Source organism: Ursus americanus, chromosome 25, assembly GCF_024610735.1.
Source record: "Ursus americanus isolate L20-20 chromosome 25, mUrsAme1.1.p, whole genome shotgun sequence".
In the NCBI taxonomy this organism is placed as follows: domain Eukaryota; kingdom Metazoa; phylum Chordata; class Mammalia; order Carnivora; family Ursidae; genus Ursus; species Ursus americanus.
Window position 1 is genome coordinate 45,159,818 of NC_142151.1, and position 25,831 is coordinate 45,185,648.

Sequence of the window (25,831 nt, forward strand, 5' to 3'; positions counted from 1 at the left end):
AATATAATTTAAATTGCTTTGATAGGACTTTTTGGTGAAGAAGAGTGAATTTGGTTACCAAGGTTTTTGAAAGGTTGATTTATTCAGTATAAATATTTAGGCCAGGGTACTGAGTGTCTTTTTACCCCATGTCTATATAGATTCTTCACATTCAGCCACTTTAATTTTTTTTTTTTGTGGGCATAGGACTATTACATAGTCAAGCTCATGCCTCTCCTAAAGCATCTTATAGTTTATTAACAGTAAATCAGAATAAAGGGATGTTATATAGAGACATAAACCACCTGTTAGGGGAGTATGGGAGGAATAGTTAAGACTTCGGAGAATCTAGGAAGGCTTTGAGACAATAACTTTGAAAAAACCTTTGCTTTTTTTTTTTTAATTAAGTATTTTCTGTAGGGTTTTTTTTTTTTTTTTGGAAACTTTGACCAAATGTTACGTCAAAGGCCAAAAAAAAAAAAGTGATATTTTAGTTTCTATTGTGCCTTCTTCTACGGGGGCTCAAAACTTTTTTTTTTTTTTTTTAATTTGAGAGAGAGAGAGAGAGGAGGAGGAGGAGGAGAGGGAGAGTTTTAAGCACTGAGTGTGGAGCCTGACTCGGGACTTGATCTCACCACCTTGAGACCACAACCTGAGTCGAAACTAAGAGTTGGACTTTAACTGGCTGTGCCACCCAGGTACCCCTCAAAACTTCTTTAAGTGAGATATGAGTAGATCTGGAATCCATATTTTGAATGACAACTGCCTATTTTGTGATGTTTTATCCCTTAAGACTAGGATGGCCAACCTGGTTTTTTGGTTATCTCAGGATAATTATTATTCCCCCTTTCATGCTCAAGAGTACCCTGGTTTGAAGGAAAAATTATGTAGTCACCCCAATTAAGACTACATGGCTTTTTAGGGGAAGATTCCATATACTGAAAATATGAGAGAGGAAGACATCTTTATCTTTCTTGGCCATTTTTCCTAGGAAACTTTTCAATTTTCATATAGTTTGGTATTAATATACCAAAGTGTAATTTAAAAAACTCAAAATATGTGTAATGCCTTAGTCAAGAGATAAAAATCTTGTTTATATTATGTAAATCTAAGGGAGCAAGTCGGTAGCCCTCCTTTGCACAAAGCATACTAGAATGCGTTAGATACTAAAAGTATCTAGTTATTCTCCCTTCTGTTTTCTGCTTTAATTGAAGGAAAACAAAAGATCATTTGAAAAGGATCTAGAAAATACTTAGGTAGGGATAAGACTTCTAAGGGCAGAAAATATCCATTCGATTATAACTTCAACTTTTAATTATAAGTCTAAATATACCTAAACCAATCAGTAAACTAGCAAAAAACCAAGGTCATTATTTTAAAATTAGCTAGCTGAAAAAAAGATTACAGCTTGAGAGGAACAAATTTTGGCCTGTTATACATGGGGTCTGAGTTCAGTTTAGGTACCAAGTCTGTGACTCTGTACTATGTGCACAGCACCAGGCTAGTGGTGCAGGTGTAGCAAATACACAGTAGCGCGCGACTCCGACACAGCACCAGGCTAGTGGTGCAGGTGTAGCAAATACACAGTAGCGCGTGACTCCGACACAGCACCAGGCTAGTGGTGCAGGTGTAGCAAATACACAGTAGCGCGCGACTCCGACACAGCACCAGGCTAGTGGTGCAGGTGTAGCAAATACACAGTAGCGCGTGACTCCGACACAGCACCAGGCTAGTGGTGCAGGTGTAGCAAATACACAGTAGCGCGCGACTCCGACACAGCACCAGGCTAGTGGTGCAGGTGTAGCAAATACACAGTAGCGCGTGACTCCGACACAGCACCAGGCTAGTGGTGCAGGTGTAGCAAATACACAGTAGCGCGCGACTCCGACTTCTCTCGGGAAGCTTTGTGGCATGATGGAGGTTGGATGCCTGGAAGGTTTAAATGTGGTGAAGATTAAAATTTAGATTAAAAAAAAAAAGCTAGAAAGCGATTTCCATGGTTGAAGGGCAAGGGATGACATTTTAAAATGAACAGAGTAAAAAGATTAAGGTGTATTTAAGGTGGGAGTAAATTGACTTCTACAGAGTTAAGAAGGGAAGATTTGGAGGCATGCTCCAAACTCAGCTTGTCATAAAAACTATAGCTTTTGTTCTGTTCTGTTTTTTAAAGTAGGCTCCACACCCAACGTGGGGCTTGAACTAATGACCCTGAGATCAAGAGTCACAGGCTCTACTGACTGTGCCAGCCAGGTGCCCCCAAAACTGTGTCTTTTTTTTTTTTTTAAAGATTTTATTTGTTTATTTGACAGAGAGAGATAGCCAGCGAGAGGGGGAACACAAGTAGGGGGAGTGGGAGAGGAAGAAGCAGGCTCCCAGCAGAGGAGCCTGACGTGGGGCTCGATCCCAGAACGGCCGGGATCACGCCCTGAGCCGAAGGCGGACACCTAACGACTGAGCCACCCAGGCGCCCCCAAAACTGTGTCTTTTAAGTGTGGAAGATTTGTACAAAACTGATTGAAGAAGGTTGATCTGATGGTCATATAGTATGTGACTTGGAGTAGGAGAAAAACAATTGGAGGATAAAGAATCTGATTAAGGAATAGCATAGCTCACATGATAGCTGTATTCCCTCTACTAATAGGGAAAATAGGCAAATAAGCCCTTTAGCCTTTTGGTTGACAAATGAGGATATGAAAACAAGGAAGGATAAAAACATGTAATGAAGCTTATCATAGGAAAAATATTCTTTATTTAAATAAATAAAAACATGTTAAGATGCCAACAATGACTGGATTTGTTACCTAAAACATGACAGTTAAGATTTCCCAGAAGTTTAAAAAAAGACAATAAATTTTCTGTCTGCTGGCTCTTTAATCCCCAGCTTCTCCATCAGTTTTTCTGACCTATAGGTAGAAAAGAACATTAAGGTAATGTCATTTTGAAAGTGTTTTTATGGAAGACCTAAGCTTGATGTGTATTAGTTGCATTTCAAAGAGAGTTCTAGATGGCTTTTTCTCCACAGTCTGACTTAAAGCCACTGGGACTTTCCCTGCTTCTGTTGTGGGGGAAGAAGAACTTAGAGTAGAAAATAAGTTTATTTTTTTAAAGAATAAAAGTTTGTCTAAGAATCTTTCAAGATTTAGAATACCTTAGTGGTATTAGTTAAAACTATGTTAATATCGTAGAACTGTGATATTAGTTTTTAAAAGTTACTTTACCTTTTCCCCAGGACTTAGAGTTGTTAGGATGTTTGTCATCCGTAGTCTCTTTTTTTATGTCTCTTGAGTCACTGTGGGAGATGACCAAAAAAGGAAAGCTAGTTGGAGACCAGAACTTGAGTTTTAGTCTAGATAACCAGTTCTAGGAGATTTAAATTACTTTATCAAAAATGGTTGATATTATTAAAGGTCAGAGTAGGAATTATTGATTTTGTGCAAGTTTCTGTTCCTTTGTACTTCCTGTCCCCCTGTGTATGTGATGGGTAACTCCATTGGTGGCTTCTCTAACCCTTAGATGTGCCCTTCAAGCTTGTTAGGTTGGGGATCCTTGTTAGTTTATTTCATGTGGATTGTACAGATTGCTTTCCCTTCAAAATTTTAGGAATTGTTATTTTCATTCCTTGAAAATCTTACATAGAATTGAGAACCTTGTGTAATCAAGTCCTTAATGGATTAGAGTCCTAAGTGGAGACTAAGGGAGGGAATGGAAGTACTCAGAGCCCATGAATACAGATCTTTCAAAATTCATAATTGAAGTGTAGGCATTTTCCATGCCTAAGACCTAGTGGCCATCTCACTTTGAGTCAAACTTAAAGGTATTTTGCTCTCTATTCCAATAACTTCTATAAGATGATTTATCTTACCTTTCACAGACCAGCGTTTTTGGAGCAAATGTCTTAAGAACAAATGAAGGAGAATGATGTGTGTTATCTAGAGAGAAGGAGAGAGGATGGAGACGTGATACAAGTACTAGGCATTTTTATATCGTTGCAGAGAAAGCCGTTGGCGGCAGAGATTTGAATCTCCCTTCCATAGTTGTTGCTGGAAATTGGCTGATTTGCCAGGGACCGCATTACCAACTTGATGGTCGGTGTGGTCATATGACCAGTTTGTGCCAATGGATTATGACTGGAAGTATTTTCTTCCGGGCCAAGACGCGTAAGGGGGACCTGTACCTGAATTCTCTTTTTGTGGCAGTTTGGGAAGCCAAGTGTGGAAGGTGACAGTCACAAGATGAAAAGAACCTGTGTTCTCAAGGCACAGTCCCCACTGAATACTCGCATTGGGCTTGTATACAGGGAAACATCTGTTGTGTTAAACCATGTTATCAGCACAATCTGAACTTTGTTAAAGGAACTTGTATTACTCTCCTGCACATGTACATCTTTATTTAATATTAATGTGCCTTATGAGATAGGTATTATTCCTTTTATGGGTGAGGAAGAGGTGTTTGAGAAGTAACTTTCCTTAAGGACAGAACATAGAGTTGAACCTAGATCTGACAGAAGAGCTAGGAAACTCTCTATTGTAACGTGCTGTATGTTAGAGAAAGGATGAGATAGGATAAATCCAAACCTTTCAGACTACAAGTTTCAATTTATACCAATACTTTTTTTCTGTGGAAAGTGACCAGATATTTGTAAGATAAGATTCTTTAAACTGTTATAAGTGATTTTAGGTTTTAATTAAACTCCTTTTTGTTGGGTTGCCTATTCAGAGACAGATGAAATTCTCAGATTTATTTGATTGTTTTTGAAGGATTTTTGTGGGAGGAGTGTTAAGACTTTGAATTTATCCAGGGCTACAGTACTTAATTAGCTACGAAGGACTTAGGGTCCAAGCTTTCATTTATGACTGTATTCTCACCCTCGCTCACCTGTGTTCCAGACATCAGGGTCAAGAATCTGATTGACAGTATTAGAAAGTTTTTCATTTGGTTCCAAACTTGGAGAAATAACCTTTGGAAGATTGAATGGCTCTGAAATAAAGCAGACCAGAGGTTATAGAAGCAGAGTAGAAACTTCCTTTTGTTTTTCATTCCTCTCATTTGGCTAAGACTTCCATAATTATGAAATATGGAGGCAAGGGGCAATAGCACTTGATGCCACTTATCTGCCCCCCAAATTAAAAAAAACAACAACTTACCATCATCTACAGCAGTTCTGTTGACACAGTTAGCCTCGTGTTCCTTGAGCCTTTTGATTGGGACCACATGGCAAGCATTATATTTGCAGTTAGCCATCTTTTTAGCTATCTTCGGATTTTTCTAAAAGAGAAAAAGCTCTCGTTAAATGGCTATGATACAATGCCTGTTTTCCACCCTCCATTCCTTTCTGTAAACGCTTAAGACAAACCATTTCCAACATTAAGAACTGCTAAGTGCTATGTATGATCAGAAGCTTGTTCTTAACAAACAAACAAACAAACAAAACAAACAAACCCAAAACTTCAACTTTTTATATTCTGAGCTTATTTTTCTCCGTCTAGTGAGTTAACATTTTTTTTTTTAAATCAGGAAAACTTACCTTTCTACATGATGCCAGGTGGTACTGTAACCTGCTGGCTGGCATCCTGTGGTTTGGGTCATAAGGACATATTTCTAATGCTTCTGGCTCCATGAGTCCTAAATAGTAGGAACCATGGGTTGGCAAAGAAAATATTGACATTTAAGATCCGGTAGTTTTGACATAGGCCTACCTTCTATTCTCAAAAGAAGAGTGAGAGATGTGGGTATCTTGCTATGAAAGTTTGGGATGATTAAATAGCCTAGTCAGTTAGATAATAGGAGAACTTCACTGCTTATATGCCTTGAAAAACCAAAAATTAACATTTGTACATGTATTTTAGTCTTATAGGTTGTTTTGAATAGAATTCTTTGCCCTCAAATAGAGTATTAAAGGCAGGGCTCCTTGGAAAGCTCACAGCACTGGGGTAAGATGAAGTTTTACACCATCAGCTTGAGTATTGAGAAAGCAAGGCTGGGGCAGCTGGTTCCCTTACTGTTCGGCATTGCTCCCTCCCATCTCTTTGCCAAATCTATCTAAATTAAGCTCTTTGTTAGACAAGGATGTTACATGTCGGATCAGCACAGCCACTTTTGGGGAGAGCGGATCAGAAGAATGAACAGCACATGTTCAAGTTCAGGCTACTTTATAATTATCTGAGAATGCCAGTCTGAAATCTCTAAAGTTGTAGGTATTAACATACGAAGACGCCTGAAGTGAACTAAGAATATACCGTCTCAAATCTGCCACATTTTAGTGCCAATAGGAGGCCTACTTTCCCTTATGGCTAGCTGTCTTTAGCTATCCTAGCAGACATTCACTTCAAGGACTCCCAAGTTTCCAGGCAACAGCTACAGCTGAGATTTCTGCAAAGCAGGGCCAGCATAGTCTGATAGGGGGGAGAAAGATCAAGGCAGACTGGCATAAGCAGTAAGGATAGAAAAGTGCCTAGAATAGCCCATTTCCATTCTCCTTTGCATCATGCCTAGGGCATAGACAAAGGGCACAGAGCTAGACTGTTAAATGTCAGATTTTCCTGAGGGCATTTAGATGATTAAGTCCAGGGATTTAGACTCAGGTACCTTTCAGGAACACAAGCCAGGTGGCTCTTAAAGCTTACACTGCATATTGATGATAATATTAGAGCCACGAACACTTACTGTAAAGTGAATTGGCTTTTTGGAAAATAAAGGTTGCAGTATAATCCAATATTGTGTGGTTATCTTTAGATTCTTAAAGATAATGGAAGAAGAGCTTTAATACTGAAATGTCGTCTTCAGAGAACCCCAACCCTTCTTTTAGCCAGCAGCCTGGGAAAGTATAAAGTGTGATCGGACTGATCAGGCTGGCCTTAATACACAAAGAGCACTTCACAACAGGCAGCCAGAATTTTCGTCCTTGGATCACTCACCTAATTATCGATAACTGAATACCCCATGTTGGGAGGCCAAGATTATAATGGAAGCCATTTGGTTTAATACATGTTAGACTTGGCAAGAGGATTCCAGCCTCGATGCTACCTTGACAGTTAAACTGAGTCTAAAGGCTCTTGAGACCTACCTTATTCTTGAAGCAGTGTCTCTCAAGAATCTGAAGGGAAGTGTCTGAAGAGTCAAACAGTCCTTCTGTAGGTCAAAACAAGGCAAACAGCTGAAGTTTGGGGAGAGGGAAGGTGGAGTACCTTTGTCAGGTGGTGTGAATCAACTTTCTGTTCAAGCTACTCAATTCCTCTTCTCCCACCATATGGTCTATGGTTTCTCAGAGGTTTGGAAGTTTTTGATGTCATAGTTAAGTCTTGAAGAAGTGGTTTTCAATCTTGGTTGTGCAGGAGAATCACTGAGTAGTTTTAAAGTGACAGATCTTCCAGAACTGCTGGATCAGAATCTTCACAAATGGGGTCTGGCTAACTGTGGCTTTAAAAGAGTTCCACAGGGCGTTCTGATTTGTAGCCAGGGTTACTAGGCCCTGCTCTGGGGTAATTAAGCCGTCCTCAGGAGAGTTCTTCCTGTTTCCAGGAGGAGCTGCTGGATGATCTTTCCAGTGAAGTTTCTCTAAAGACTACTGGTTGGAATGATTAGTCCTATCTTTAAGCCTGGCCTTTTTCTTTATGGGGTGCCACGTAGAACTTCACAGAAAGTGACATAAGCTCACTACATACTAAAACCCCCAAATTTCACTTTCTTTTTGACATTCTTAATCCAGTGTACCAGGCCTTGAGCCGAATGTTTACAAACACAATGTCATATAACCACTTCTACGTATATGAGGGATTACCACTGTTTTATAGTTTAGGAATCCAACTCGGTGGTGATAGATATCCTAAAATTACAAAGCTAGCACATGTTTGGATGACATTATTAATATTATTTGACATAATACATGTAAAGCCCTTAAAGTACCTGGTACATAGTAAATAACTAGGTCATCATTTCACATGGTAACTTATTTAATACATACAATATCTTCATGTGATAGGAATGATTCTCAATATCCTCTCCATTTTCAGGCAGGGAAACTGGATCAGAGCTGCTAAGTGATAGAGTTGGGATATGGACTCAAGCTTTCTGGATCCAGATCTGGGCTCTTTGCCTCTAAGTCATAAGGCTTAGTCCACTGGACTCAACAATATTCAAGCCCAAAATTCTGTCTAATGCCAAAATGTAGGCTTTTCTCATATACCAAGTACAAGGAAACGAGTGTTTCCAGGCTCCAGCAATCTTACAGTTCAGCTGAGGTGGCAGGATAATATGAAACAGGCATATAAAGGTGGGACCTAATTTAGACGTGAAATACATGGCAGAGACCAAGTACTGTTGGAGTTCAGCACGGGTTCAACTTAGATCCAGATCCAGAAGATTGACTAGGATTTGGGTCAGCAAGAGGGAAAGCATACATGCATACGTGAGAAAGGCAGAAATGAACATGGCACATGCACAGAAGACTATTAGGTTGGTGCCTGCTCGGTTGGGGAGTATATATTAGGGAACAGGAGAAAACTAGATCAGCTTTTAGGGAGAGACTTCAACAAACTTTTCAGGAGGATAAGGAACGTGAGTGAAAAAGATCCAGCAGAAGTATACTAACCTGTAAGAAGCCTGCTGCTGTTCTAGGGCTCAGCTTCCTTCCCGTTGGTGCCTCACTGCCTGCTCTTAATCTCCCCCATCAAGGTGAAAGACCAATAGGAATCCCGCAAATGCCTCTAGTAGAACCTGGGTTTCTTTGATAACAGCAGGTGATTCAGATCTTCGGGGCCAGTAGTACCTTATGCCAGGCCTCTAGCCTTCTAGGGACTCTATCCGGTAAATAAACTGGGAGGCAGATTGCATTTTCCAAAAGTGTAAAGTTTCCATTAGAGAAGTTTGAAATTCTGTGTGGTAAGCACTGCCGTCTTCTTGCTTCTTTGAAAAATATATTCTCTTGGGAACAAACATATTAAGTTTATGTATTTAAGTTTATTTAAGTTTCTGGATATAATAATGCTAATCAGCTGCCCCCATCCCTTCACCCCAGGATTTACTGGGACAATGTAAGAGCCCTGGATATGGAAAATGAGAATGATTGAAAAGCGGAGAAAAGGTATCGGAAAGGAAGTAGACATAAAAACAACTCAATGTAGAATTTTTCTGAGGACCTTCTGCTTTTTGCCTTGAAAGAAACTTGAAAGTGAGTCTGTTTTCTTGAGTTAGGGAGCTAAGGCCTGGTTGGAATGGCAAGAATATTTTAGTGCTAAAATTCATTCAGTCTTCTAAGATTTATTTATTTATTTATTTATTTTAAAGATTTTATTTATTTATTTGACAGAGAGAGAGAGACAGCCAGTGAGAGAGGGAACACAAGCAGGGGGAGTGGGAGAGGAAGAAGCAGGCTCTCAGCAGAGGAGCCTGATGTGGGGCTCGATCCCATAACGCCAGGATCACGCCCTGAGCCGAAGGCAGATGCTTAACAACTGTGCCACCCAGGCGCCCCTCAGTCTTCAAAGATTTAAAGTCTACTATTAATTTCTCCTTGTTACTCTTGGTTAATTTGGTTCTTCATGGGGCCTATTTCCCAGGTTAGTCTTAACAATTCAACAAGTAAATCAGCATAGTTACTGAGTGGTTACTGGACCCAGGAGACTAGTGTTTCTCAACATGTATGTGATGGAACTTTGTCTCAAAACCTTCCAGGGTACTTACAAATGCAGTTTCTAGATCCCACTGCAGATCTCCCAATTCAGAATCTCAAGGGATAAGGGTCGATCTCAGTTTCTTAAGCACCTTTAAGAAGGTGTACTAGAGAGACCCCTGGGTGGCTCAGTTAAGCGTCTGCCTTCAACTCAGGTCATGTTCTCAGGGTCCTGGGATCGAGCCCTGCATGGAGCCCTGCATTAGGCTCCCTGCTCAGTGGGGAGTCTGCTTCCCCCTCTCCCTCTGCCCCTTCCCCACCCCGCTCATGCTCTCTCTCTCTCAAATAAGAAAACATCTTTAAAAAAAAAAGAACTATAGTACTCGAGCAGTGGTTCTCAAACTTGAGAACGCATTGAATTACCTGGAAGGCTTGTTGAAACACAGAGCGCTGGACCCTGCCCCAGAGTTTTGGATTCAGTCGGTCTGGGGTGGGTCCTGAGAATTTGCATGTCTAACGAGTTTCAAGGTGACGCTGATATGACTACACTTGAAGACTCACTGTACTAGAGTATTGTGAAAGATATAAAGAAGTATTAGATACAATTCCTGTCATTAAGGGGCTTTTGCTGTAGTAGGGGGAGATAAGATATATACTTAAAAATATAATGAAGAATATGATTTTCTGTATAATATTTGATACTAGATGGGGTAATGAGGAAGAGTTGGGATTTAACCTGGGCCCTAAAAGATGGATAGGCCTAAGGTTCAGCTGAGAATAACAGGCATTCTTGATGGGGGTATATAAAAGAGGAAGCAGTATAAAGGTGTATGGGAGTGGGGTAGTCGATACTTTTTTGTCTGGTGTTGAGCTTTTTATAGGACACTGGGGAACGGTTAAGGCCAGAAAGGTTGGTACCAGACTGTGGAAGAGCTTGAAAGCCTGTCCCTCTCCCCTGCCTGCACCCGCAGCACCAAAAGTGCTGCACCGCTAGAAAGAGGAAATGTCTCCTGCTGAGTGTGCAAGCGGAAGCACAAGACGATTCTGAAGGTCTGTGAGTCGTAGTGACTGCTTTCACCCATGAGCCAATTGTAGAGGCAACAGGAAGACCAGCGCACCAACCAGGCTGGGGCCCTCCGCCCAGGGGGTGTCACCACCCAAGCTGAAAGTGTTTGGGGAGATTAGGCATTGCTGTCCGGATACTCCTCTCTCTCGGTGGCCATCATGTCTTTGACCTCTGCCTACCAGCATAAATTAGCCGAGAAGCTCACTATCCTGAACGATCGAGGTCAGGGGGTTCTCATCCGCATGTATAACATCAAGAAGGTAAGCATGAGCAACTGGACCAGTACCACTTACTCCAGCAATAGTAGGGCAGGGGACCCTGAGGCCGGCAGTTCCAGGGGTTAGACTCCCTCTTCTTTCCCCGCTGGTTTAATTGGCCTTTAGTCACTAGCATTACATAGGCCAGCCAGTGGTGGCAGGCACAAGGGGACGCTTTTTCTAGGTATGATTCTTGCCCCAGTGAGAGTGTCTGCTTTCTGCTGGGTATGCGGGGGTAGGAAATAATTTTGTTCTGAGTCATTTGAATAAAGGTCTGGGGTCTAGAATTCTGGGTCTCATTGTTTATTGCCGATCCCCCATACTCTGAAGATATCCAAAGTGGGGTCTATGGCAAAAACTTTTCCATGGAAGTACTTCCCTACAACGAAAAAATAGATATGATATTTCAATAAGATATGGGTATGTGCCTTCTGAGGTACTCAGTGTCTGAGAGTTCATGCTGTGGTTGTGTATGTGGGCTTAGGATAGGAATTGTGAAATTGGGAGAGGCTGGGGACAGGATCAGGCCAGGGGACGAGGGGCTGGGCCTAGGGAAGTAAAGAGATAAAGATGGGCAAGAGTGGGGAGTTTCTGGAAGAGAAAATAGGGAGAGGGAACTTCGTGCATTTTGTAATAAGACAAATCACCAGGAACATGGTTTCTCTGGCCCCATGTCCCCGACAAACACCCTTTGGGATGAGATACTTACATATGGACATTGTGACACACTCACCCATGAAATCCAACTCCCAAGCAGCTGCTTTTCTCACTCCTTCCGGCTTCAGCTGAGGGGTGGGGAGAGAGCTTCCTCTTTGCACTGGGGCCGAGCAGACACTGAACTCCTCTTGTTAAGACAAGATACCCAGGTCGTTCAGCTCTACTGAGAGTTGGCTTCAAGCCCTGAAGCTTGTTTCTCATCTACTGCTATGTTTTCATAATGAATCCCCAGATTTCCTTTCCGTAAGAAAGACTTGTGAAAATGAATGCAGCAGGAAGAAGTATGTTTGGAGGGACAGGAGAAAGGGTTAAAATATAATGTGCTTTATTGGTGCAGACTTGTTCAGACCCCAAATCCAAGCCACCTTTCTTACTGGAAAAGTCCATGGAATCTTCTCTCAAGTACATCAACAAGAAATTTCCCACCATAGATGTCCGAAACAGCACGGTGAGAACATTGCCCCCCTGCCCCTTTCTCTGAAATAACTCTACCCTTGGTGGCTTACACTCTCCTCTTTTGACTGCCTTTCTTTGAAGTTGGCAAAGGAGGGAGCAGCCTTCTTTTAGTTTTCCTGCACTCCATCACAGAGCTTCAGGTTCTTGTAGTCTCGAGAATTCTGAGATAAGCTGGGATTCTTGCAGGCTAAGCTAGAGCAAAGCATTGCCCCTTTCTCCATTGCAAGATTCATGAGAACACTTTGTTCTTGTGGAGGAAGACAGCTTGATCAGCCCAGCAGGGTGCGTATGTTTTACTGCTCTTCTTGTTTCCAGGTGTTTCCTTGCTAATTATCTTAGAGTTATGCATTTCATGGAATATCCCTTAGTTCTCCGCTATTAAAGGTTAGCCCTAGATTTCTTACCATTTTACCTGTAGCATCTTCTCACTCCACCTCTTTTGACTTTAATATAAGTGGTAAGCCTCTTTGAATGAAAGGGACCTTGAAATTTCCTCTCATTTAGCACTCTGTATCTAGTCAGGGTCACATGCATCATTCTTTCTAGAGAATCTCCCTTGCTTAAGACTTTCAGAGCATTGGATATTTTCCAGCTCTGTCTGTTGGTGTATTTCAAGCCTCTTCAAGACAGTTTAGGTAGGGGCACTGGGGTGGCTCAGTCGGTTGAGCATCTGCCTTCTGCTCAGGTCTTGATTCCAGATCCTGGGATTGAGTCCTGCGTCTGGCTCTCTGCTCAGCAGGGAGCCTGCTTCTCCCTCTCTCTCTGCCCATTTCCCCTGCTTGTGCTCTCTCTCTCTGTCAAGTAAATAAAATCTTAAAAAAAAAAAAGAACGTTTAGGTATAACTTCTATTCTTCTTGGGTTGCTTTGACCAATTGTCTTCTTATTTTGTGGTTTAAAATTTTTGTTTTGTGTTTCTCTCAGCAACATTTAGGACCAGTACATCGGGAAAAAGCTGAGATAATTAGATTCCTCACCAACTACTACCAGTCATTTGTGGATGTCATGGAATTTCGGGTGAGCCCTCCCAGCCCAGGACCCCAATGTAGGCATTATTCTTCAGAGGTTATTCCTTCTTTAGTAGAAGTTCAATTTTTAAAAAGGATTCTATTTATTTATTTATGTATTTATAACATAACATAACATGAGTGGGGGGAGGGGCAGAGGGAGAAGGAGAAAGAGAATCTCAAGCAGGAGCCCAATGTGGGGTTCCATCTCACCACCCTGAGATCATTGGTGGAACGCTTAACCAACTGAACCACCCAGATGCCCCTAGTAGGTGTTCATTTATGTTGCAAGTTACACAGTAGTATCTGATATAATTATATTTCATTTAAAAGGATACGTAGGCTTATACACATGGTGTTAGTATGTACATAACAAAGATTTGGAACATTATACATGAAACTGTTCGAATTAACTACCTTTGGGGTGAATCATAATCAGCTTTAATTTATTAAACTATGCATTTTTAAGTATTATTAAGTATTCACATATTTTAAGTAGGATTCCCCAATATTTTATTATAAATCTACTGAAAATTTCTAGAGTATTACAATGAATATTAGTCTACTCTTCTCTTAGAATTCCTAATCGTTAGTATTTTGCCATGTTTGCTTATCTTTATTTTTTTCTGGATCATTTGAGTTAATTGCAGATATTATGACATTTCCCTTCCTAAATACTTTAGAATATATCTAAGAACAAGAATATTTCTTACATAATCCTAATGCAATTATCACACTCAGGAAATGTAACATCTTTACAATATTATTCGTTTTAATGTAGAGCCCATATTCACATTCGGCCGGTTATCTCATGGATGATACATTGAATTTAGTTGTCATGTTTCCCTAGTCTTTACAATAGTTTCCAACATTTTTTTTTGTCTGTCATGACACTGACCTTTTGAAGAGTCCGCACTAGTTATTGTTCGGAATATTCCTCAATTTGGACCGTCTGATTTGTTAATTGTCTGATTGTCATACTTGGCAGCAGCACCGTAGACGATCTTTTGAGTGTTAAAGACGAGCGGCGCTATTTTTGTAAATGTAAACAAAGTAAGAATTGTTCGGTGTAATGTTTTTGAAGGGCAAATTGATGACGTGTTTCAAAAGTCTTAGAAACACATACTTTTTAACGTAGCAATTTTACTTCTAGAAATTATTCTCAAGGAAACAAAAGTGCAACACATGTAAAAGAACGTACTCTTAAAAAATGTATTCTGTTGCAGTAAGATGGTGACGAGTTGAGGGACACCTGGGTTGGGCATCTGACTCTTGGTTTTGGCTCAGGTCGTGATCTCATGGGTGCTGGGACTGAGCCCTGCTTTTGTTCCGCCCTCAGCGGGGGAGGCTTGGGGAGTCTCTCCCCTGCCCCTCCCCCCACCCGTGCACGTGCACGCACGCACACAGTCAATCTCTTATAAATAAACACATCTTAAAAGAATAGTGACAAGTTGATAATTGATGTTTCTAATATATAGAGATTTGGTTAAAATTCAGAGAATACATCTATAAATGAACATACAGCTCTGAAAGATGATAATATATATTTATATTAATTGGCATAGAAAGATGTTCTTCATATGTTCTCTAATGTAACAGCAAATTGTAATACAGTAAGACATAAGATGTCCCTAATATGAATATTTACCTGCATAAACATGCATCTAAAGAAAATTTGAACTTCTGATGGGTGGGATTTTGAGTGGTTTTAAAAATTAATTAAAATTATGCCTGTTTGTATTTTCTAATTTTTCTCCCATGAGCATGTATTATTTATGAATTTAAGAAATAACACAAACGTCAGCTATCTGAGCAATCCGAGTTTGTGAGGGTATCATAGTATTTCTTCGATGATTCAAAAGTATGGAACCCTGCTTTGGGTGCCCTGCGTCTGCCTCGGGGGGGTGATCCAAGCCATTCGCACACAATGGAGAGAGAGGTGGAAAACTGTAAAACTGTGAAATCTGAAGGAGGGTCGGTCAGAGGTTATTAATCTTGCAACTGAGAGTAGCGGTTAGGAAGAAGGTAGGCACTGGCGGGGTGGTGGAAAGAACGCTAAACGCATATAAAGAAGCCTCTCACCAGGAAAGGCTGGAGTCCAGGGGGATATCAGGACACTGCTGGTTGTGGCGTTGGTCAAGTTCTGAGCCCAGGGTGTATGGCACGGCTCATTCAGAGCAAGAGGGATAATAGAGGCACTGAGGCGCTGTGCGTGTAAAGTAGGTAGGCTCCGAATCAGACAGACCCGGTTTTATTGTTATTTTTATTTATATATTTATTTTTAAAAAAGATTTTATTTATTTATTTGACAGAGAGAGAGAGAGAGAGCAAGTAGCAGAGCGGCAGGCAGAGGGAGAGGGAGAAGCAGGCTCTCCGCCGAGCAGGGAGCCCGACATGGGGCTTGATTCCAGGACCCTGAGTTCATGACCTGAGCTGAAGGCAGACACTTAACCCACTGAGGCACCCAGGCGCCCCCAGACCTGGTTTTAATTCTCAGCTTTACTACTTACCAGATGTATGACTTTAGACAAGGAACTCTTTGAATCCCAGTTTCTTTATCTACAACATGGGGAAAGAGGATTTACTATGTGAGGTATTTGTGAGAATTAAATGAGATAATGCATGGAAAAAACCTAGCTCAGTGTTTAGCATGTAGTAAGGTTAGAGGCCGACAAATGTTAATTCCGTTCTCTCCTGGTTCTTACCTTTAAGAGAATAAGAATTGTGTAGTGACATTGTGTGAGTGGCTGAAAGCAAACTTCAGCTAAAACCTGTGGGAATTGGGTTGCAGGAAGGACTTGTAGAAAGGTCCTCCTGGTAAACGAGGCCACATCGAGCTAAACAGGTGAGAAGTCATGTCGTATAGAGGGGAACCTCGTAGGCTCCATGTTCTAATTCTGGTACTATCACTTACTAGGTGCTGATCAGAGGCAAGTATCTTAACTGCTCTTAGCCTTGGTTTCCCCATGTGTTAATTTAGATAGGGCCTTTTGGGGAGGCTAATATGGAAACATCTTTTTCCCATTTTAAAAAGTTTGACAAATGGATGCACCTGTGTTAACAGCCACCACAGTGAAAGTAGAGGACATTTCCATCACCCCAAATGTTCCCTGAGCTTCCCCCCCCCCCCCCGCAGTCAATCCCTTTCTCCCCAACCCCTGGCCCCAGGCAACCATTAATGTGCTTTCTAGATTAGAATTTCCTTCTCTTTCCTAGAGGTTCATACAATTAGAATTTATACAGTATGCATTCCTTTATGTCTGGCTTCTTTCATGCAGTATAACGTTTTTGAGATTTATCTATGCTGTTTCATGTAACTACAATCCATTTCCTATTTTTGGTGACTACTATTCCATGTATGGATACAATTCATCCATTTACCTGTTGATGGACATTTGGGTTGTGTCCATTAGCCATATTTTTAGCCATTATGCACAAGATGCTATGCACATTTGAGTACAAATCATTATGGGAACGTATTTTTCATTTCACTTGGGTAAATAATTTAGAAGTTGAATTGCTAAATCAAATGGTACGTGTATGTTTAATTTTATAAGAAACTGCCAAACTTTTTTCCAAAGTCATTGTTCCGTTTTCTCCTCTTGTCGGCAGTAGTGTTCCAGTTGTTCCCCATTCTCATCAGCACTTACTAGTATCAGACTTAAATCTTTGCCATTCTCATGGGTATATAGTGGTATCTTACTGGTGTTAAACAATTTGCATTTCCCTGATGACTAATCTTGTCGAACGTCTTTTCATTTGCTTATTGGCCGTTTGTATATTTGTTATTGTAAAGTATCTGCTCAAGTCTTTGGCAACATATTTTTAAAATAAAAATATATATCCTTTTTGATCTAGCAGTTCCACCTTTGTAGAAATAGAAGTACCAATATGGCAGGAATTGGGTACAAAGCAAATGTCCACCAGTGAAACAAAGGCTTATTAAATTGGCCATATCATGAGCTGTTATGTGGCCATTAAAAAGAAGTGCATTAGCGTTCTACCAGATGACTTGGAGGCTTTCAGCAGGTAAGGTTGAACGAGAAAAGCAAAACGGCAACAAGAGTACGATATTATCTCAATTTTGTAACACAAATGATGATCAAAAAAACCTGTCTCCCTAGATCCCTCTTTTTTTCCCCTCTCTTTCTGAATAGGACTATATAAATAGGGAGAAAATTAAGAAAGGCCATAATGGGTTGTTAAACAGGTTTACCTGGGGGTTGGTACAAGATGGAGGGGGGGGAGGGAGGTGTCCACAATAAAACTGCATATTTATTTAGGTAAAATTATGTATGAAAAGAAAAAGAATCCCTATCACACTGGAATGAGGGTTAAATGAAGTATATACAAATTACCTAGTAAGTACTTAGCACATAGTAGGTGGTTAGTAAATAGAAACACATAGAGAGGGGCACCTGGGTGGCACAGCGGTTAAGCGTCTGCCTTCAGCTCAGGGCGTGATCCTGGTGATCTGGGATCGAGCCCCACATCAGGCTCTTCTGCTATGAGCCTGCTTCTTCCTCTCCCACTCCCTCTGCTTGTGTTCCCTCTCTCGTTGGCTGTCTCTATCTCTGTTGAATAAATAAATAAAAAATCTTTAAAAAAAAAAAAAGAAACACATAGAGAGTTGAGTAGTATTCCCATTTGCTAATGATTAATTTCTGAGAGTAGAAGATGGAATCCAAGAACAAACTTTGAGATTCATCAATACAAATAGGTCTGATTTCTGGTATCTTAGAAAAAGCCTATCAGAGGATGCAGGGGAGGGGGAGCCCTCTTACACTGTTGGTGGGAAGGCAAGCTGCTGCAGCCACTCTGGAAAACAGTATGGAGGTTCCTCAAACAGTTAAAAATAGAGCTACCCTACAACCCAGCAATTGCTGTACTAGGTATTTACTCCAAAGATACAAATGTAGTGATCCGAAGGGGCACCTGTACCCCAATGTTTATAGCAGCAATGTCCACAGTAGCCAAACTGTGGAAAGAGCCCAGATGTCCATCGACAGATGAATGGATAAAGATGTGGTCTATATACACAGTGGAACATCACTCAGCCATAAAAAAAAAAAGAAAAAAGAAAAAAAGAAAAAGAAAGAAATCTTGCCATTTGCAATGATGTGGATGGACCTAGAGGGTATTATGTTAAGTGACATAAGTCAATCAGAGAAAGACAATTATCATAGGATTTTACTCATATGTGGAATTTAAGAAACAAAACAGAGGAGCATAGAGGGAGGGAGGGGAAAATAAAACAAGATGAAATCAGAGAGGGAGAAACCATAAGAGGCTCTTAGCCATAGGAAACAAACTGAGGGTTGCTGGAGGGGAGGAAGGTGGGGGGATGGGGTAACTGGGTGATGGGCATTATGGAGGGCACGTGATGTAATGAGCACTGGGTGTTACATACAACTGACGAATCACTGAACTCAACCTTTGAAACTAATAATACACTATATGTTAATTAATTGAACTTAAATAAAATAAAATAAAAAAAGGAAAGAGCCTATCAGATGATCTTCATTTTATAATGTTTTTTTGTGGAGGAAGGGGACACTGGGATGATAAAATCAAGGAGAGTGTGCATAATATAATAGTGACTTGCGCCTGTGGAAACATGAGCATTTGGTAGGGTAAGCTTGATGGGGGTCCACTGCCAGCTTTCTGAGAAGGAACTTCCTCTATTCAGCACTGCTTCCCTTATGTTATTTGGTGGCTCTCTAGGACCTATAAGGGAGGGAATTTCCCTTAAAATTCTGGTAGTACACGTCATCTTCTGTTTATTCTTTATTCATCCTCATTTCCAATTCTACCCCCAGGATCATGTGTATGAACTTCTCAACACCATTGATGCCTGCCAGTGCCATTTTGATATTGTAAGATTCTTTGTAATTCTCTTCTATCCGCAGAGCCATAGAAAGGCTCTTGGTTGGGACAGTGTGGGCTGGGAAGGGACTGGAGGAATGGCTATTCCTTCAGGATTATAATATAATATACTATATTATACTGTATTATTCATTCTAGGACTGTAATTCTTTCATTTCAAGTGCTGAAGTTAAAGTGTATGTATATGTGTTAAGTAAATCAGCAGTATGATTTAAGATAAAAATTACACAAAAATGTTTTTACTGCACCTCTCCTAACCTCCAGATGCTACCATGTCTCTTGGCCTTTTTGTATCTTGAACTCACCTTTAACCCCCGACTGTTGTTCTGATTTCCTTCTTCTGAATTTTCCATCCTGCCAGTCCTCCTTCTAAAGAGACCCTTTCAGAGTCTATCTGGCACTATCTGGAATGGTTGGTGAAATAGGGATGAATTGGCCTTGCTGTTCTTGGGTTCCTGTGTATTTTCCTCGTAGAATCTCAACTTTGACTTCACTCGGAGTTACCTGGACTTGATTGTGACGTACACCTCAGTTATTTTACTTCTGTCACGGATTGAGGACCGGCGAGTCCTCATCGGCACGTACAACTGTGCCCACGAGATGCTGCATGGGCACAGGTGAGTGAGGGGATCTAGGGATGAAGAATCTCACACGTGGTGCTATGAGGTACACGGTGGACGCAAAGGAAATAGAAGCCACGTTTTCTCATTGAGAACCTATAATCTACATGACGACCCAGGCAAAATAAAAACACTGAAAATACTTATAATGGCCCACATCAACAAGTGCACTGCACTTTTACAGATAGTTAACTCTTGACTGTCTGCTCGGGGATTATCCAATTTGCATGGTCTCTGATCAGTTTTTAATCCAGGGCTGGCTTCCACTGTGCTTTTCAGGTTATTGCAAAAGGAAACAAAATTTTTTTTTTTAGTATTGATAGGAATAATAGTCAGGTAAAGCCATTAGAGGTAAGTAATGTATGATAATACATTTGAAGCCAAATATAAGTGGATTTTGGTTTATCTGAAATTCTGTGCCCCTCCGTTAGTACAAATAAAAGTATTTGAGGGCTGAGAAAATGAAGACCAGAGGGATCAGAGGAGGCTGTGACACATTGTTCTGCGTATGATGCGTATTCCCACGGGTCTACGTGAACACCTAGCCACAAGCCTTACCCATTAGATTTGAATGTATGTATATCTTTTTGGGGTGTATACAAATTTGGGTCTAGGCATATCACTTGAACTATGACTAAGCAACATGAATTTATAGAGTACCTATCATGTGTGCAACACCATTTTGGGTGCTTACAAGGAAAAAGCTTTCATGGACCTGCCCCAAATGCTATAGCTCCATCTAATAGCTTAATGCGCCTGGGCCTGGAATGGGTTATCTATATATGTAATTTACGGTTGAGGATATCTATCTTTGGAGGTGGAGGGGAATGCTAGCCTATGCACACCTCTTTATCCTACATGTAAACATGAGAGTTTACATCGTGGTTAAGGGAGAACTGTAACTCTTCTTGCCTATGCTTTCTTCCAGTGACCCCAGTTTTGCCCGTCTGGGGCAGATGGTCTTAGAGTATGACCACCCCCTGAAGAAGCTGACAGAGGAGTTTGGGCCTCACACGAAGGCAAGTTCCCTGAGAGAGTGGGGAATTCCTCTGGCGGAAGTATATCGGCTTTATCACTGACACTAAGGACTCATTTGTTTTCCCCACAGGCTGTGAGTGAAGCCCTCCTCTCTTTGCATTTCCTTTTCGTCCGGAGGAACCAGGGGGCTGAGCAATGGCGCAGTGCCCAGCTTCTGAGTCTCATCAGCACCCCGCCTGCCATGATCAACCCTGCTAATTCAGACACAGTACGTTCCCTTCTCTTGTCAGTGATGGCATTCTCTTTGCCAAGGCCATCTCCATAGAGGGTTCTTTCAGGAAATATCATCTCTAAGAGTGCTTTAAGTCTCTTCTAGGATATGCGTCTAAGTTGATCACCTCTTGTAGCTAAAAAATCATGGTTGGGTTGGAGCTTTTGTTTGGATCAGGATTAGAGTGTGCCTGCCCATAGAAAGAATTTAATAACTAATCATAGAATGAATGGGTAGATGAAAGTGAGTCATTAGACACTATTCAGCCTAGCAGGAACTTGAATATAGGCGTCAATTAACACATATTTTTGTTCAATTACTATGGGCCCAACATCCATGCTTAAAAAACTTAGAGTCTTGTAAGGGAATATATGCCATAGAGTCAAAAATACATGGGATGGTACAAGATGAGTGAGAAATGCCAAATGAGTGATTTCTACTCTAAGTGGTAAAAGAATCCAAAGGAGGGAGAAATCATGTTTTGAGTATTGCTCTTCTGAACTATTTGAAGACACGTTATGTTAAACCTTTTATTTGTCCTGACTTTTAGCCCAACCTCCTCTTCCTTTTCTCAACTGTGTTTGGTTCTCCTCACTCTACTTCTGGCTGCCTCACCTCCATTATCGGCAGGTTCCCCAGCTACTGGCTTACCAAAGTGCCCTGATCCAGTCCTGTAAAATAAAAGTTGGTTTTGGTACTTACATTCTAGCTTGACTGCCCTTGTCTTGATGACTTTAGTCTTGAGGGGAAGATCAAGTTCAATAACAGCTTGACCATCTCTGCCCCTCTTCTCACAGATGGCCTGTGAGTACCTTTCTGTGGAAGTGATGGAGCGCTGGATTATCAGTAAGTTTTATGGGATGAGGTAGGAATAGATGTAGCAGCATGTTACATGGATAGAAAATTCTAAAAGTCTTCCTGTGCCCTGTTTTACCCACCCACAGTTGGGTTTCTTCTTTGTAATGGCTGCCTCAACTCCAACAACCAGTGCCAGAAGCTGTGGAAGCTGTGTCTGCAGGGCTCCCTGTACATCACCCTCATCCGGGAGGACGTGCTCCAGGTGCACAAAGTCACCGAGGACTTGTTTAGCAGTTGGAAAGGGTGAGACATGAGAGCCAACTCATCTTATTTTGAGATTTTTTAGGGGTCTTGAGAAGAGGGAAGACAGAAATTAAGGGAAGGAAGAATTCTCAGGAGGAAAGATCAGTTATTTACGTTAGATGACATTGACAGGTCAAAGAAAACGAGGACTGAAAAATGTGCATTGGATTTGGCTCCACCAGTGGTCTTAGTGTCCTTCCTGAGGACAACTTCCGTTGAGTGCTGCGGTTGAAAGATGGGTTGTGGTGGGTTTAGAAGCACATGGGAGATAACAAATTTAATAAGTAACTCTTTTAAGAAGTTTGTGAAGGGAAGAATAGAGAACTATAAAAAGAGGGAGCTGCTGGATTGAGGAAGGGGTCAAATACCTTTATTATTTTTTATAGTTGTAAACTAAAATCCAAACATGTACAAAATACAAAGAGGAAGTCGACTACAGTCTCATCTCCCAGAATAGTTTGGTGTGTGTCCTCCGGAGGCTTGTACGTATGTGTAAACGTGTAAAGGTGTGCATGTATTTTCAAGCTTAGATAAGCAATTTTTAAAGAGCAGCGGATCCACACTCTGCATAATGTTCTGCAGTTTGCTTTCACTTACTCTGTTTTGGACATCTGTGCTTACCAGTCTATAGAGACTTGTCTTAGTCTTTGTAACAGTTGAATAGTATTCTGTTATGGGGTTGAAACACATTTATTCACCTAATGTACGATGATGGACATTTGAACTGTTGTCGCTTTTCTTTCTTTGTTTTTAATTGAGGCACAGTTGAGACTGTTTCTTTTTTAAAAATATCATTATAATCAATTCTGTAATGAACATTCTTAGACATAGATCTTTGTGAATGTTTTTATAAGGTAGATTCTCAGAAGTTTATTTTATTTTAATTTTTTAAAAGATTCTATTTATTTATTTGAGAGAGAGAGAGAGAGAGCAAGTGCATAAGCAGGAGGAAGGGCAGAGGGACAAGCAGCCTTCCTGCTGAACAGGGAGCCATGATGCAGCACTCAACCCCAGGACCCTGGGATCATGACCTGAGCCCAAGTCAGACGTTTAACCGACTGAGCCACCCAGGCACCCTGCATATTTCAAATTCTATTTTTAAAGATTTTATTTATTTGAGAGAGAGAGTGAGTGTGAGAGGAGAGAGAGAGAGAGAGCAGAGCGCACAGGGTGGGGGGGGGAGGGAGAGGGAGAAGCAGACTCCCCGCTGAGTAGGGAGCCCGACACAGGGCTGGACCCCAAGACCCTGAGAACACGACCTGAGCCGAGCCGAAGGCAGACGCTTAACTGGCTGAGCCACCCAGGTGCCCCCGCATATTTCAAATTCTAATAGCTCCTACCAAATTGCCTTCCAAACAGATGTATTATCTACAGTCTATGAGAATACTTATTCCTTATACTCTCAACAACTTGGTATTATAAAAAAATCATTGTAAGGGTTGAGAAAGAGTAAATCTAAGATTAATAATTAGAAGTTACAGGGGTGGATTTGGGTCTATATCTATATCCGTATCTACATACCTATAAAACTTTCTAATGATTATTGCTTTTAAGGAATGGAAGGCATGTTTGAAGAGGTTCAGTTCCCCATCACTAAGAACAGCAACTAACATGTAAGATTTATAGTGTAGGGAGTTGTTTGCATTAATGATCCAATTTGATCTTTATGTTACTTATACTCAGGTATAAGTATTAATATTTTTTTTATAGATGAGAAAATGGAGCTCAATCTCAATGTCACTCAGTTAATATGGAATTAGGAAATAATTCCAGATTTTTTGACTCTTAATCCTGTCTCTTTCCATCATACCATGTAGAGGTTGAAATAATTATCCCCCAGGAATGCCTCGGAGTTGAATCCTGATTTAATTAAGATCCTTTCCAACCTCAAGTTTGTTTGATTGTGTGCCAAGTTCAATAAGGGAGTGGTTTGGAGAAGGGAGAAGACAGGTTATGAAGTCTGACAAACGTAGTGGCAACAGTGATGCTGGACAAGAGGAGACAGATAAGGAGCACACGGAGCCTGAGGTACTGTGGGAGTTTTGAGTGTGGAAGGTAATAGAAAAAAAGAGACCTATCGTCAGGAGAGTCAAATATTACAGACAAACAGAGGACAATGAAAAGGCCATTGGTGAATCAGCCGTTCACATTGACTTTAGAGAGAGAAGTTTTTAGTGTCAAAGGCCTTGTGGGATTCAGGGGTCAGTGAAAGGTGAGGAGGTAAAAAGCATTCCGGTATCTCTGGAGGAGTTGGGTAGTGCGGCAGAACGGGAAGGTTCAGTAGATCGTCAGGGTCAAGTGAGGGTCTTTCAGGATAAGGGGGGCTTTGAACTCATGTGTTGGAAGAAGAGGATAAACCAGCGGAGAAGGAGAGGTTAAAGTGGCAAAGAGATAACTGATAACGGAAATTCAAAGAGGAGACGGGTGGGATTCAAGGTAGCGCTGGAGTAAGTACTCCTACGTAAGAGCAGGGCCTCTGTCGCGTTTATGCTCTGCCTCTTTTATTTCCCTCAAACCTGGAAGAGTACTTCGGCCTGACAGTGTCCAGGCAGGAGCACAGGACGAGCTTTGCCACTAAAACTCTATGTAACCCCTGGCAAGTCATTTCTCTTCCCTAGAGGTTATTTTCCTCATCTGCAAAACAGTGAAGAGAACTGGATAAGCTCTAAGCTCTGTGAGTCTCGTATGGGGCGCCTGGGTGGCACAGCGGTTAAGCGTCTGCCTTCGGCTCAGGGCGTGATCCCAGCGTTCTGGGATCGAGCCCCACGTCAGGCTCCTCCGCTGGGAGCCTGCTTCTTCCTCTCCTACTCCCCCTGCTTGTGTTCCCTCTCTCGCTGGCTGTCTCTGTCTCTGTCGAATAAATAAATAAAATCTGTGAATCTCTTACAAACAGGCCGGGGGGAAGGTTGGGTTTGCAGAGATCCTGAGGGCGAGGGCTGCCTGTGCTTCTGGAACATAGGCTGCAGTTTGGAATCTCTCGGGACTGGGGCGATGGGACAAGGCCCCTAATCGGTGGTGTGGCCAGCGCGGCTGTGCTTGTGTCCATCCGCAGGTACGGCAAGAGAGTGGCAGACATAAAGGAAAGCAAGGAACATGTAATCGCCAACAGGTAAAGACGGGGAATGGGCTCTCCAAGAGGGGATGGAAGAGGACTCTCTCCTGACCTTTGTCCTCACCTCAGCCACCCCCTCGTTTCTGTACAGCCTTATTGCTGCTGCCCCACAGATTCTCATGTTTTCTTACCGAGCCTAACTGTAACATCGAACGTTCTTCCTACCTGACACCGCTTCCTAAGTGCCTTAGGAGGATTTTTAATGGTGGGAGAGGCATTATTCTCTGGTTTCCACTTTCTTTCCTTAGTGGCCAGTTTCACTGTCAACGGCGCCAGTTTCTGCGGATGGCGGTGAAGGAGCTGGAGACGGTGCTAACTGATGAGCCGGGACTGCTGGGTCCCAAGGCAAGAGAAAGAAATGGTGGCGGGGGACGATGGCCAATGATAAAAGCTCTATGTGGGGGGAGTGACTTGGCATTCCTGAGTTTTTGCATTTCTGAGTCTTCCGTGATCTGTTTGTATATGTGTATGCTGATTCGCTTGAATCTTCTTGGGGAACCCTGAAACTTTCTGGATTTCTTTTTTGGGCACCATCAGGGGGTTAGTATATCATAGCCACTTGTGTACTTGTCTTATCCTCTGTTTGAGTGTGAACTAATTGAAGACAGAGATTGCTTTTTCTTTTTTTTCAAACCACATGAATGCCTAGTAAATATTTCTAAGATTTAATAGGGATGAAAAAGTATTGGCTGTGAGCCATGTCAACATATGTACATGTCTGATTCTGTTTCACATGTTTAACCATGTGGGTCTCTGTGTTTATTATCGGACACTAT

At 41.5% G+C, this 25,831-nt stretch overlaps 2 protein-coding genes across 2 annotated transcripts in view; one reads left to right on the forward strand and one right to left on the reverse strand.

Annotated features, from left to right (window-relative positions):
• Positions 1-2,749: 2,749 nt before the first annotated feature.
• LOC123794558 (gametocyte-specific factor 1-like) lies at positions 2,750-7,178 on the reverse strand. The gene is made up of 7 exons (XM_087855436.1): positions 7,043-7,178; positions 5,504-5,601; positions 5,124-5,244; positions 4,855-4,956; positions 3,842-3,908; positions 3,198-3,268; positions 2,750-2,882 (listed from the first exon to the last, which is right to left on the reverse strand). Exons 2-7 carry the CDS (start codon positions 5,594-5,596, stop codon positions 2,869-2,871), a joined length of 468 nt encoding a protein of 155 aa, XP_087711562.1. The 5' UTR covers positions 5,597-5,601; positions 7,043-7,178; the 3' UTR covers positions 2,750-2,868.
• Positions 7,179-10,752: 3,574 nt separating this feature from the next.
• NCKAP1L (NCK associated protein 1 like) overlaps positions 10,753-25,831 on the forward strand; it is a 38,474-nt gene continuing 23,395 nt past the window's right edge. The window contains exons 1-11 of the mRNA XM_045800849.2: positions 10,753-10,912; positions 11,964-12,074; positions 13,005-13,097; positions 18,907-18,963; positions 19,448-19,590; positions 20,522-20,612; positions 20,702-20,839; positions 21,640-21,688; positions 21,787-21,943; positions 24,996-25,052; positions 25,304-25,400. Coding sequence (XP_045656805.1) covers positions 10,811-10,912; positions 11,964-12,074; positions 13,005-13,097; positions 18,907-18,963; positions 19,448-19,590; positions 20,522-20,612; positions 20,702-20,839; positions 21,640-21,688; positions 21,787-21,943; positions 24,996-25,052; positions 25,304-25,400 — 1,095 coding nt within the window. The 5' untranslated portion in view covers positions 10,753-10,810. The remainder of the gene's footprint in view (positions 10,913-11,963; positions 12,075-13,004; positions 13,098-18,906; positions 18,964-19,447; positions 19,591-20,521; positions 20,613-20,701; positions 20,840-21,639; positions 21,689-21,786; positions 21,944-24,995; positions 25,053-25,303; positions 25,401-25,831) is intronic.